The 12,785-nt window shown below is 47.3% G+C and overlaps 4 protein-coding genes across 4 annotated transcripts; 3 read left to right on the top strand and 1 right to left on the bottom strand.

Annotated features, from left to right (window-relative positions):
• Nucleotides 1–3,427: 3,427 nt before the first annotated feature.
• ISF_07072 (hypothetical protein) lies at nucleotides 3,428–3,751 on the bottom strand (the record flags this gene model as incomplete). The annotated part of the gene is made up of 1 exon (XM_018850676.1): nucleotides 3,428–3,751. One exon carries the CDS (start codon nucleotides 3,749–3,751, stop codon nucleotides 3,428–3,430), a length of 324 nt encoding a protein of 107 aa, XP_018701953.1.
• A 640-nt stretch (nucleotides 3,752–4,391) lies between these two features.
• Nucleotides 4,392–4,727, top strand: ISF_07073 (hypothetical protein; the record flags this gene model as incomplete). The annotated part of the gene is made up of 2 exons (XM_018850677.1): nucleotides 4,392–4,452; nucleotides 4,516–4,727. 2 exons carry the CDS (start codon nucleotides 4,392–4,394, stop codon nucleotides 4,725–4,727), a joined length of 273 nt encoding a protein of 90 aa, XP_018701954.1.
• Nucleotides 4,728–5,654: 927 nt separating this feature from the next.
• Nucleotides 5,655–10,944, top strand: ISF_07074 (ABC transporter, transmembrane domain, type 1; the record flags this gene model as incomplete). The annotated part of the gene is made up of 15 exons (XM_018850678.1): nucleotides 5,655–6,393; nucleotides 6,459–6,676; nucleotides 6,723–7,023; nucleotides 7,086–7,319; nucleotides 7,381–7,535; nucleotides 7,617–8,108; nucleotides 8,171–8,333; nucleotides 8,399–8,541; nucleotides 8,594–8,858; nucleotides 8,923–9,031; nucleotides 9,357–9,421; nucleotides 9,478–10,096; nucleotides 10,159–10,251; nucleotides 10,311–10,759; nucleotides 10,928–10,944. 15 exons carry the CDS (start codon nucleotides 5,655–5,657, stop codon nucleotides 10,942–10,944), a joined length of 4,062 nt encoding a protein of 1,353 aa, XP_018701955.1.
• A 454-nt stretch (nucleotides 10,945–11,398) lies between these two features.
• Nucleotides 11,399–12,404, top strand: ISF_07075 (hypothetical protein; the record flags this gene model as incomplete). Its single annotated transcript, XM_018850679.1, has 4 exons — nucleotides 11,399–11,636; nucleotides 11,713–11,838; nucleotides 11,901–12,046; nucleotides 12,114–12,404. 4 exons carry the CDS (start codon nucleotides 11,399–11,401, stop codon nucleotides 12,402–12,404), a joined length of 801 nt encoding a protein of 266 aa, XP_018701956.1.
• Between the last annotated feature and the right edge of the window lie 381 nt (nucleotides 12,405–12,785).

Below are 12,785 nucleotides of genomic sequence, written 5' to 3' on the forward strand. Positions count from 1 at the left end.
TAAGAGATATCTCCTAATAGTAGAGTTATTACTTAGATTAATTAGTAAAGATCTAGACTACCTAGCTATAAGAATACCCCCTCCTTAAGTACTCGTCTACCCCTCTACTATAACTCTAGATTAGAAGGCTTAACCTTTAATCCCCTAGATCCTATTCCTAGATTAATAGCTTAATAGCTTAAGTCTTTAATCCTAAGGAGATTATATAATCTCCTATCCTTTTAGTGGCTAGTGTGATAAGCCTTCGCCTTACCTCACTTAGCCCCACCTGCAGGTTTTATAGTATTCGTAACACTCTTATAGAGGAAGAGATAGGGAGGTTATAATAAAGTGGCTACTATATATAAAGGGGAGTCCCCCCCCCTATTAGCACCTTAGGCCACTAGGCTATCTAGCTAGACTATAGTCTAAGCTCTTATAGTCTTCTTTTTTTACTTAAGAAGGGTTTTATATTTTATATTAAGTTCTATAAGGCTTAAATAGATTCTATATATTATAGATCCTCTAATATATTATCTACTATTTAACTAATAGTATAATAACTAATAATTCTATTTACTTTATTCTTTATCCTTAAGTTATTTAATATAGAGTTAGTTATTAACTTTAATAATTTTATTAATAAATTTATTAAAAGTATTAAATTAATTATTTTTTATAATCTTATTCTTTATATTTTCTTATAAAGTATTATAAAGTAACTCTATTATACTATTATTATTCTATATAAAATAGTTTAAAATATACTTAAATTCCTTTATAAAGTATTAAATAAATCTAATCTACTTAAAGGCTTTAAGTTTATATATAATAGTATATATTTTATTTAAGTCTTTAAAAATAGTTTAAAGTAACTCTTTAAAGTATTTATATTATCTAAAGACTAATATACTTTTATCTTTAGGTTCTTTATTCTTAAAATAGTCCTTAAGAGTTAAGTTTTATTATTTTACTACTTTTCTTATAAGGAGGTTTTTAATATAGAGTATTTATACTATAGGATTTAAAATAATAGTATTTATATATAAATTAACTTTTATATAGATTAAGAAATTTTAAATATCCTTTTTAGTTCTATTAAATGAGTTAGGTTTTAAAAACTTTAATAGAGTAAAAGCTCTATTATTAGTATTCTTTATAGTCTAGATTTAAGTAGTAAATATATTAATTTACTATTTTATTTATACTATAGTATTACTTAGGTTAGTTATTATACTATTAGTAGTAGATATTATAAAGGTTAATTATTTATAATTTTAAAGGTAATTTACTAAATAGGGCTAATTAAAATATAATAGTTATTTAATTTTAATCTATAGTTAGTTTAGTTTTTTAAGAAAAGAGTTAGTTTAAGTATATAGAGTATAGATAAGTAGTTTATTATAATATAAGTTATATAAAGAGATATCTCCTAATAGTAGAGTTATTATTTAGATTAGTTAGTAGAGATTTAGTCTAGCTATTTACTAGAAATCCTTTTCTTTATATATTTATTCTATCCTCTACTATATTATTAAGATTACTAGATTATTTATTTATTTATTAATCTTTCTAATTATAGTAATTAATAAATAATCTATTAATTACTTTTTAGGTTATATAACCTTATATTCTATTCTAAGTACTAGTGTATCTAACTTAGTCTAACTTATTTAGCTCTACCTATATATTCTATATATTTATAACACCCCCCCCCTATTAAGTCTATACTTTAGGCTATTAGACTATTAATCTAACTAGACTATAGTTTAAGCTTTTATAATCTTAGTTTAATTTTAATCTATAATTAGTTTATTTTTTTTTAAAAAAGAGTTAGTTTAATTATATAAAGTACTAATAAGTAATTACTATAATATAAGTTATATAAAAATATATCTTTTAATAATAGAACTATTATTTAGATTAATTAATAGAGATTTAGTTTAACTATTTACTAGAAATCCCCTTCTTTATATACTTATTCTATTCTCTATTATATTATCTAAATAGCTTAAATATCTATTAATCTATTAATCTCTTAATTATAGTAGTTAATATATAATTTAATAATTATATTATAGATTAAGCTTTTTAGGGGTAGAGTAAATATATAGACTAGGTAGTCTCTACTCTAGAGAGTAGACTAAGCTTAACCCTATAAATAGGTAAGAAGCTATAGTAATCTATAGAGTGGCTAGCACTAACTAAGGATAAAGCACAATAGGAACAGCTCGCCTAGGCTTGTCCGACGGGGACCGTGTAGGATCGCTCGGGCCGAGCCAGGTCCAGGGGGCAGCGAAAAAAGAAAAAGGGGGCAGCACCGTAAGGGGCTTAGCCACAGAGAGGAAGCCCATTACGGCGGCCAGTTAAGGAGAAAAGAAGTCGAGTGTACTGAACGCAGCGGATGGGGGAGGCCGTAGTCTTTATACTCTAGAGGGTATGACGCGGTGGGGCACAGCTGCGAGCAGGGGTGCGTGGGATAAAGCGGCGTGGCGCGCGTTGCCTGTTTAGGAATGCCACTATTCTAGAGGTGGTAGTAGCGACTCTAAGATTACTTAAATAATAGATTAATAAGAAAGAAAGTCTTTTTATATTTTTTATTATAGTATAGTTTATTTTAAATTTTATTATATATTAATAGTTATAACTTTAATTTATATAGTCTATTTTATATAAAAAAAAGTATATAAAGTTATTATTATTAAAAATAATAAAATAGTTAAATAGTAAAATACTTATAATAGGGTTATTATTCTAACTATAATAAAGTAGGTTAGTACTTTAGTAATCTTTTTACTATAAATACTAATAAAATATACTATAGATCCTAAGTATCCTATCTTTTAAAAAACTCAAGATTAGAGTATAAAATGCGTTTTACCCCATTTCGGAAATCCCGGCTCGCTGGTACGGCGTGCATAGGTGTGTCGCTTCGTCTCTCCAGTCACACTCCCCTGGGGACGGTAACTGTCAACGTGACCATTCTTCCATGGGTGATTTGGGAATACTCTTGTGTTTCGACAATTGTTCTGCCTACCGTAGGGCCATCTGGAGGCTCAATCTTGTAAAAGTTGCGTCAAGTGACAGAGAACCTGCCGAGGTGAGCATTTTCATCCCTAGTCATGACCCAGGCGAAGACGTCGTGTTCGTCGCGTTCTAACGGGTACCAGAATTCATTGGCGCCCTAAAAGCAAAGCTATAGCTGGTCACGCTCTAGACGCACCTCTAATCTGAAAGTCTTAATGTTGATGCTGAACTGCCCTATGTATGACTCGAGTGGCAAATGAAGCGTACTGGGTGTGCGTTCCCTTTCGATATCGGCTTTCATTTTGCGCCATCCCGTGTTGGAGTTGCCGGCACTAAGCTTTGCGAGTTCGAGGTAGTTTGTGTCTTTTCGAGGTTGTCGAGAACGGCTTTAAGAAGCAACTGCCTAATCCAGTCCGAAACGTCATTGTTTGCGAGGCCCAAGGGAGCTGGCAGCTCGGTACGGGGCCACCCGAGAGCGTATGGGTTTTCGTTTCCAGAGGGTAGCTCGAACATGGGCGGCTATGTTGGCGTTTTTCTGGACCTTGTCGTCCCAGTGCTGGAACTCCGGTAGAATCTCGCGGATCGGCGTTGTCCACTCTAGCTTTCCTATGTCACTGATGACTGAGGAAAGTGCCCTCGGGCGCGTCAGGAGAGCGTCTTCCATGGTGGCTGGGTGGTTGGTGACACTGATGGTGGTCGTGGTGCTGCTGACCTTGAAGCGGAATGATGAGCGGAGAGTGTCCATTGTGGAACGCGTTGGCTTTGTTAGGGAATAAATTGCATAAAGTGGCTGCTGTTTGCATAAGAGAATATTTTCTCTTGCTTTTATAACTCCGATGTTGAATTCACATTTCTAAAGCTGGTGTTTGCTGTTGGTGGCTTGCTCAGAACAAGGCGGTGGCTGTTCCCCTCCTTCAGCCACCCATGCATGCCACCTCACCAAGTATACAACCATATACAGAGTTACTCATTTACTCTTAGAGTGTCTTTGGATGTGTGGAAGAAAAAAGTTCTTACGCTCAAAAACAAGGCTGCAGGCATTATGCACGAGGCAGGCAGCCGATAGCTTCCAACCCGGGATCCTACTGGCAAAAGTACCCTGTAGGTGCCTGTATTGTGATGTGATGGTGGCGAGAGCCGCCCACGACGTACACAGTGGTTCATCCTCCTCGATCATTTGACTTCTATTCTTGGGCCGCACTGCAGGTTGATGAGAATCAAATATTGAACGCTGCCTGCAAGCCACATTCCCTCCTATATCCCCGTACAAATCCTGAAGCAAGCTTGTGCGTATAAATCACGCTGGACGCCGCGCACACACTCGGGATTAACTCGTGCAAAGCAACGTCCCCCCATTTCTGAAATTGACAATCAAGCATTCAGCCATGCATAGCTTCCTTGCCGTATGGGCACTTGTTGCCTGCTCTCTCGTCCACGGCTACCCGGGTAAGGCCTCCCACGCCCGACTAGATTCGAGGTCTGGCTAATGATGAATGCCGCCGAGTACAGTGGATGAGCATTCTGCCGCCATGCGCAGGGAGGACAATGGCGAGACCCAGGGCTGGCCGGGCAGCACGAGCAAGCGGGATGATGTCGTGTCCCAGGGCTGGCCGGGCAGCACGAGCAAGCGCGACGACGTCTCGCCTCAGGGTTGGCCGGGAAGCACCAGCAAGCGGGATGAAGTCTCGCCCCGAGGCTGGCCGGGTAGCACGAGCAAGTAAAGCGCTCCACGGGCTGCAAAGAGACGAGAGAAAATCTCATTAAAGTGGTTAAGAATAGCTCATGTAAACCTAGGACCGTAAGGATTATTCGTAGGAATTGCACCTATGGACTCGATGATTACGTCTTGCAAATAATCAGCGGCATAATGGGCTCTATCACTGATGCATTGCGGCTTTCGCCTGCTGAAGCGCCCATTTGCACTCCCTACCTGCGCGCAACCCTGTTCCGGCCCGGCGCATACCAGTTACACAAGGCCGACCTCTTTCAATGACTTTATGTAGCCCGGATGGGGAACTTTTGTACTTCGGTCGCACCACTCACCCATCATCACAGGGATCACCGGCCCAGGCTGCGGGGAGCCGAGCCGGGGCCGTCAAGTACTTGTCTGCCAGTGGAGAAACGCCTACACCGAGCTACTCAATGTGGAAGTACGTGCATGCGACTAGTGAATGCGAGATCTAGAATGGTTGAATCCATCAGGTCATGTTGGCAGCGTAGGATGCGGTTGCATGATGGCGGCTACGGCCCAAGCCGCAACTCGGGGCCAGAGTGACCTACCGTGTTGCTACCACAGCTTGGTGAGGATGGTTGCAGATGCGTCTTTTTGTATCCGTAACATAACATCGTCCAATGTAGCTCGTCTTGCTGCTTTCCCCAGACCCGCCCATGTTGGCCGTTGCCAAGAACGAAGTTGCCCGTCACTTACTGCAGCAGAGAGATGAAGAGCAGCAGAATGCCCTCTTACCCTTTGTTCTTGTACCTTCCAGCACGGTCTATACCACACCGCTCGAAACACCGTGAGAAGCTTTGCATAGAAAATAAAATAAAATAAAAGACAGAAAAAACAACCACAAGAAGAAGCTCTATAAACCCTGGAGCAGCCCCCCCCCCCCCCCCCCCCTGACCATCGCTGCCCACCCCCAAACATGGCCGCATCGCCAGACAACTCGTTCGGCCCCAGGCTACCGGGCAAGTTTGACTTTACCCTCCTCTTCGAGCAGGCCATGCTTTCCATTGTCCCGGCAGCCGTCATCGTCCTGGCCGTGCCCTACTACGTGCGCCTCGCCCTGCGCGCCCCGGCGCTGGTCCGCCCGGGACGCCTGCTCTGGCTCAAGCTAGCCGCCGGCTCCGCGATGCTGGCCGTAGACACAGCGAGCTTGGTCCTGTGGGCGCAGCGAGGCCCGGCGCCCGTCCGTTACTCCGAGCTCTCGGTCCCGGCCGCCGCCATGTCTCTCGTGTCGTCGCTCTGTCTCCTCGTTGTACTTTACGTGGCGCACATATACTCGCTTCGTACCTCGGGCTTCTTGAGCGTACTTCTTACTGTCACCATGCTATTCGATGTGGTCATGACGAGGTCCTACTTTCGCAGGGCTGGACTCGGTGCCGTCGGTGCGCTGCAGATAGTAGTCATCGCAGCCAAGTTCTTCCTTGTCGTTTTTGAGGAATTCCCTAAACACGGCTCGTTCCGCTCCGAGTCCTTGCGTTGCTCTGCTTCCAAGGAAACTGTCGCCGGCTTCTGGAACCGTGCCGTGTTTGGCTGGCTCAACTCCCTCTTGATCTTTGGCTTCAGAAATTCGTGGAAGCTTGACAATCTGCCCCCCATTGATGAGAATCTGGAATCTTCCATTCGTCGATACGACCACTTCGTCCCAAAGTGGAATCGAGGTATGTTGCGCTCAATCGCCAATCAAGCCCTACGTCCACTCCGTGCAGCAGCTCATGCAGCTTAGTTAACAGAGCGTCTGGGTATGCCCTTCCAATGGCTCTTCTGTTCGCCACAGCGCGAGACGCTACCAAGATGATACTTCCGCGACTCCTGTTTGTCGGCGTCGCATTTTCTCAGCCCTTTCTGCTCTTCAGTATTGTCAATGCCGTAAACGGTGAGCTCGACACTCAGGTGACTCGCGCCCTTATCGCAGCCACGGCCTTGGTCTTCATCACGAAAACGGTGTGTTTTTTATTCGTTTTCTTTTTGGACTTTGCGTTGGGCACAGCCACTGACCAGAGAGACGCAGGTAACGCGCGCCATATATGAGCACCTGGTGTATCGCATCATGACGTCCACCAGAGGCATACTCGTCGTCGCCATTTACGACAAGATTCAGCGACTACCCAGTGAAGAGCTCAGCAAGTCGGTTGCTGTAACCTTGATGACATCTGGAACAACGGCCGTCGAGCAGATGCTCTCACTGTATTACGAGCTCTGGTCGTGCGCTCTTCAGGTCGCCCTGGGCATCTGGTCGCTGAACTTGTACGTTGGCCCGGCGTGCTATCTCATGCTCATTCCGGGGATAAGTACGTAAATGCCATGCTGAAAAGTGTGGAGGCTCTCTTTCGCTAATTACGGAATTGCCAAGTCTCCTTCGTCGCATCACACTACATCGGCCAGGCCATGGCAAAGGCACGTCTCGCCTGGAACTTGGAGATAGAGTCTCGAGTCGGAGCGACATCCAATGTTCTTGCGCAGATGAAAGGCATAAAGTCCATGGGTCTCTCGCAAATGATGACCGAGTACCTTCAAGAGTCACGACGCAAGGAAATCCGGGTCTCGTTGAAAGAGCGTAAGACGCGAGTTTGGCTGTTTGCTTTCTGTAAGTCTTTGAAGACAACATCCAAGTTTTCTGCGTCATCACAATTCTCACCGCACGTTAGCTGCGATAAGCAATACTTTGCCACCAATCCTTGTCGTTGCCGGTGCAATTTTCTGGACTCGCGAGTCAAAGCCCATGACCCTAGCAGAAGTCTTTACCGTCATCACCATCATCCTCGTCGCCGCGGAACCTTTTCGGACCCTACTCATGAGCATTGTGAGTTGGTCAGCGGGTTTCGCTGCAATGCATCGGATTCAAGAGTTTCTATGCCTGGAGGAAGTCCAAGACACGCGCCAGTTTCCAGACGCACTCACGGTCGCCGAGGCATGCGTCCCGGGAGAGAAACAATCGCCGCCACCACATATGGCCTCACGGTCGATGCAGTTTGCCGTCCAGTTTGACCGTGTTGCTGTCACATCTGTATCCAAGGGTCCGATACTCAAGGAGGTGAGTTTTTACATCCCATGGGGGAGTCTGGCAATGTTTTGGGGCCCAATCGCCAGCGGCAAATCGACTCTGCTGCGTTGCATTCTCGGCGAAACCAGGTTAGACTCGGGTGTCGTCGCCGTGGGAACAAGATCCATTGGCTACTGTAACCAAGGATCATGGATCCAAAACCGAACGCTGCGCGACAATGTGACGGGCGTACTCGAATATGTTGAGCCGTGGTATCGCGAGGTCATTGTTGCCTGCGGTCTTGACGTCGACATCGGCTCCATGGTCAACGGCGACCAGGTTATGACGGGAACAGGTGGTTGCAATCTTAGCGGCGGTCAAAAGCAACGAGTTGTAAGTTCAGATGCCTTTCTGGGTACCTGCACTTGTCTTGCTAACAGAACCCCGTCGAGTAGAGCTTGGCTCGCGCAGTGTATGAGCAAACGGATATCCTCGTCGTCGATGACGTATTCAGCGCGCTGGATCCTGAGACTGCCAAGCTTGTATTCAGCAACCTGTTTGGGCGCCAAGGTCTGGTGCGACGATGGAACTGCACCGTAGTCCTCACGACAAACCATTGTAAGTCCATCACCACCAACAATTGCACCTCTCACAGCCCAAGCGCTAACGTGCCGCTACATCAGTGGAGTTTTTGGATGACGCGGATGTAATTTTCCAGCTCCACAAGGGCGGTCGTGTTGAACAGCAGCAAGTCGAGCTTTCCGATGAATCGTCCGCTTCTGGTAGCATCGACGACAATGCCGGCGACTACTTCAGAAGACCAGAGGTATGTGCAAGGCAGCCGCTAGCCTATCGCAGAGATGCTAATAACCAATGAGTTTCTCGAGAATGGAAATGGTGAGATGAATGATAATGCTGAGCTGAGCGACAATGAAGACGGCTTGCCTGCCAATGCCGCACGGAACACGGAGCCACCATCTGTCAAGCCTGCGACAGATGACATTGAGCTGCAAAATGCGAGGGAGAAGAGAAAGTATGGGGACTGGTCTCTATATAGCTACTACTTGGGAGCATCTGGCTCCTTTCTAGCCATATTTTGGGTATGCTTCACTGCTCTTGCCTCCACCGTAGAGCAGTTCCCAAGTACGCACACACAACCCCCCCTCCTCTCTCAGGCAAGTGGACAATCTAACAAGATATTGACCAGTCATATTCATCAAGATTTGGTACGTTCGAAATGCTGCGAATACCTACTACTTTGCCGGTTATGTTGGTATTTCGGCTCTTAACATTGGCCTCGACGTCATGGTCGGCGGGTAAGAATAACCCACACCTGTGCACACATTCGATCCATCTGATCTGACCCGTGAAAGGTTTTTCTTCTATAAAATCTTACCGAGATGCTCCGAGGAAATGCATCTGCGGCTTACGAGAGCCGTCATGTTGTGAGTTTTGACGCGGATACTATCAGATGCACAGCGCTGATTGTGTGTTGAAGCGCCTCTCCGCAATATTTGAGCCAGACTGATATTGGCAAACTCCTCAACCGGCAAGTTTCCATTCCTACTATAGAGTTTATGAATGGCATTTTAATCTTCTTTTTATTTATTCATTTATTGTAATTCTGACATATTTGAGTAGCTTTGGCCAGGACATTTTCCTCACTTCACAGTATCTCCCCATTACTCTCATGCAGTTTCTTTACAGTACGAAATCATCACTGCGGTTCCTCGTTCCATCGTACTTACTTTCGTTTTACCAGCTCTATTCACAGTTCTTGTCGAAATCGGCATCATCGCTGCTGGCTCTATTTATACGGCTCCAATTATGGTATTCCTGCTAGCGGCCCTCTTCATCATCCAGTTCTTCTATCTTCGTACTTCCCGCCAGCTACGACTTCTTGAATTGGAATCGGCTGCGGATTTGTACTCCCACTTCACCGAAACCAGCACAGGCATCCAGCTTGTCCGCTGTTTCCGGTGGCAGAGGAATTTCTTGCACCAGCTCTGCGTCCTGCTTGACAAGTCCCAACGCCCATATTACTACCTCTTCTGCTGCCAACGTTGGCTTCACGCGGTCTTGGACTTCGTCTCAGCCGCCGCGGCGCTGATTCTGGTCGGCGTGTCGCTTTCGCGGCCAGGCGGAGCATCAACAGGCAGCGTTGCGTTGGCGCTGCTCAGCATCATCGGCTTCAATGCCACGTCTTCGTTCCTCATCAGCTCCTGGACCAATCTCGAAACCGGTCTTGGGGCTATTTCGCGCATCAAGAACTTCTGCTCTGAGACCCCGAGCGAGAAGGATACACTTTCTGGACCCGAACTCAGCGAACAATGGCCGAGTCACGGGCGCCTCGACTTCAACTGCGTCGGTGCCAGCTACCAGTATGTTTGCCGCATGTAACTCGACGCAGAGTTTTGCTGACGCTAATGGTATCACTCCCCAGGGCGGAGGACGGCAGTCTGCAAAGGGCTCTGGACAACGTCACTTTCACGGTTTTTCCTGGTGAAAAAGTAGGAATCAGCGGCCGAACCGGAAGGTATGTCATTCGCGGAATTGAAGCAGCCCTCGAAGCAGCCGGTGCTGACTTGATGGCAGTGGCAAGTCGTCATTGCTCATGGCAATCCTTCGTATGGTCGATTTCACGGGAACTATCAGCATTGATGGCCGAGATTCCCGTAGTGTGCCTCGAGAATTACTCCGGTCGCGCATCACCACTCTGACGCAAGATGGCGTTGAGCTAAAGGGGTCCGTGGGACTAAACCTGTGGCCGTTTGCCGGCCCCAAACCAGACGAGGCTCTCATAACGTCGACTCTGCAGTCAGTAGGGCTGCTCAATCACGTCAACCAACACGGCGGCCTCAACAAGTCGATTTCCTGCATGGGGCTCTCCGTCAGCCAAAAGCAGCTGCTCTTTTTGGCGCGTGGCATCTTGCACCAACAGGCCATGCACACGAGCATCGTCATCATGGACGAGGCCACCAGTGCAATGGATGGCGGTACTGACGATGCGCTTCAAGACTTGCTGGACAATACGTTTGCAGGGTGTACGATATTGCAAATTGCTCATCGTGAGGAGAGCTTCCGTAACCTTGATGTGCGTGTTCGTTTAGATGCTGGTCAATTGGTTAGTGTTGAGCGGCCGAGGGGCAGCCGAGGGGTGCCAGCGAGGTAGTCCGTAGTTGGTTAGTCATCAGAAATACTATAATTTGTAGACGTTGTCGACATTTAACCATTATTTTAAATTGAATTAGCACTAATTATTTGTTTTTTTCTTGCTGTTAGCTCCAAGAAATCCTTTACTAAGCCATTCATGTATTAAAACCACCAGTTCATTGCATGGGGTACCATCGGGGCCTCTCCACCACGCTCACCATTTCTCCACTGAAGCAGCCTGACATTTAGCACTGATTACTCCGTACACCCACCCCAATAATCTGTATGGCTTCCCTGGTATGGAGTAACTACTCCGCAGTTCGTTTGCTTGGCCCACCGAGCCGACCATCCAGCCTTTTCCCACCAACGCCGCCCGCCCGCCTGCCCTTCCCGTCCCGTCCCATCTCCAGCATCCGACACGATCATCATCGGAAGGGCTGGCAGGGCATCCCGATCAGCAATCTCACGATCCTCCTCGTCGCGATCTTCCGACCAGCGACCGACCAGCCCGTTGCACACACGCCGCCACCATGCCTTCCGCCGCCGAGGCCAAGGGCTACCGCCCCGTTGACGCCGCCGACAACGACAACGGCGACTGGGACGCCGACCTAACCCGTCGCGAGGCCTTGTTGGCCCGGCGCGAGAAGCGCCTCAAGGCCGGCTCGGCCGGCAACGCCTTCGTCTTCATGATCTCGCTCTGCCTGGCTGCCATTTCCTGGTTCTCCAAGCCCTCGTTGCTCGAGTGCGACCGGATGACCTCGCCATATTGTGAGTCGTTCTTGTTAGCACAAGCCGCTGCTGGGGATATATGTGTGGGTGTTCATTAACCTTTGCGAAACAACAGCGCCCGTGTTCAACGGAGGCATCGAGCACTGGGAAGGCGACTTTCACAATTCCTTCAACCAGACGTCAAAGTACAGAGGCCCGCCGACGCTCGAACTGGAGACGGCCTGGGAAGAGCTGTGGTATCGTATGTGCCCTTCAATGCGCCCGCTCGCTGTTGTTCGCGTCTAACCCACCATCTATCTACAGAACCCGGTGTCGGGCTCACTATCGACGAAATCGCCAAGCTGAACAAGACTCGCCCCGGAGTCAGCTTCACCGAGATTGAAGGCAGCGACCCCAAAAAGCCCACCTACGCGGCAACTCTCGAGGTCTTTCACCAACTCCACTGCCTGGTGCGTTTCTCTCTCTCTCTCTCTCTCTCTCCTCACTTCCTGTCCACCGCTGACACCCTCTACGCAGAGCCTCATCCGCCAGTCGACGTGGCCGCTGCGCATGTTCAACGAGAGCTGGCACTCGTACCCCTGGTTTCTGACCGACGAGCTGGCCGGCCGCATGCACGTCGACCACTGCCTCGAGTCGCTGCGCCTCAGTCTCATGTGCTACGCCGACGTCACGCCCGTCCTGGCCGAGGACAACCCATCGCGCCCGACCGGCCTGCAGCTCGACTTCAACGTCCACCACAAGTGCCGCAACTACGACAAGATGCTCGAGTTCGTTCGGTCCCACGGCGTGGACGTGCCCCCCGAGTAAGGGTGGATGACCTTTGTATGAGATATCAATATGGAACCTTTTGCATAGGTACATTACTAGACTGGAATGACGATTGGATGACTTTACAACAGTAACTAGCCTGGAACACTGCGTGCAAAGTAAACATTTCAGGTAAACCACAAGGCATAGCCAGTTCAAATACCGGCATCCCTGTGACGAGACGCCACGGCACGGGCAACCCCGCTCTCGTGGGTTTTGGAAAGCAGCGACTCAAACAAAGTTCGAATCATAATGCAACGTCCCGCACCCGATGGTTGTCGATGCTGATGCATTGTTTCATCGTACCAGCCTTTTTTGCTGGGGTCATTTATCCGACGGAAGAACAGAAAGCACGGTTCCATGTGTTGCGCATGCCCAATG

This window comes from Cordyceps fumosorosea (assembly GCF_001636725.1).
Source record: "Cordyceps fumosorosea ARSEF 2679 chromosome Unknown scaffold_20, whole genome shotgun sequence".
Taxonomy (NCBI): domain Eukaryota; kingdom Fungi; phylum Ascomycota; class Sordariomycetes; order Hypocreales; family Cordycipitaceae; genus Cordyceps; species Cordyceps fumosorosea.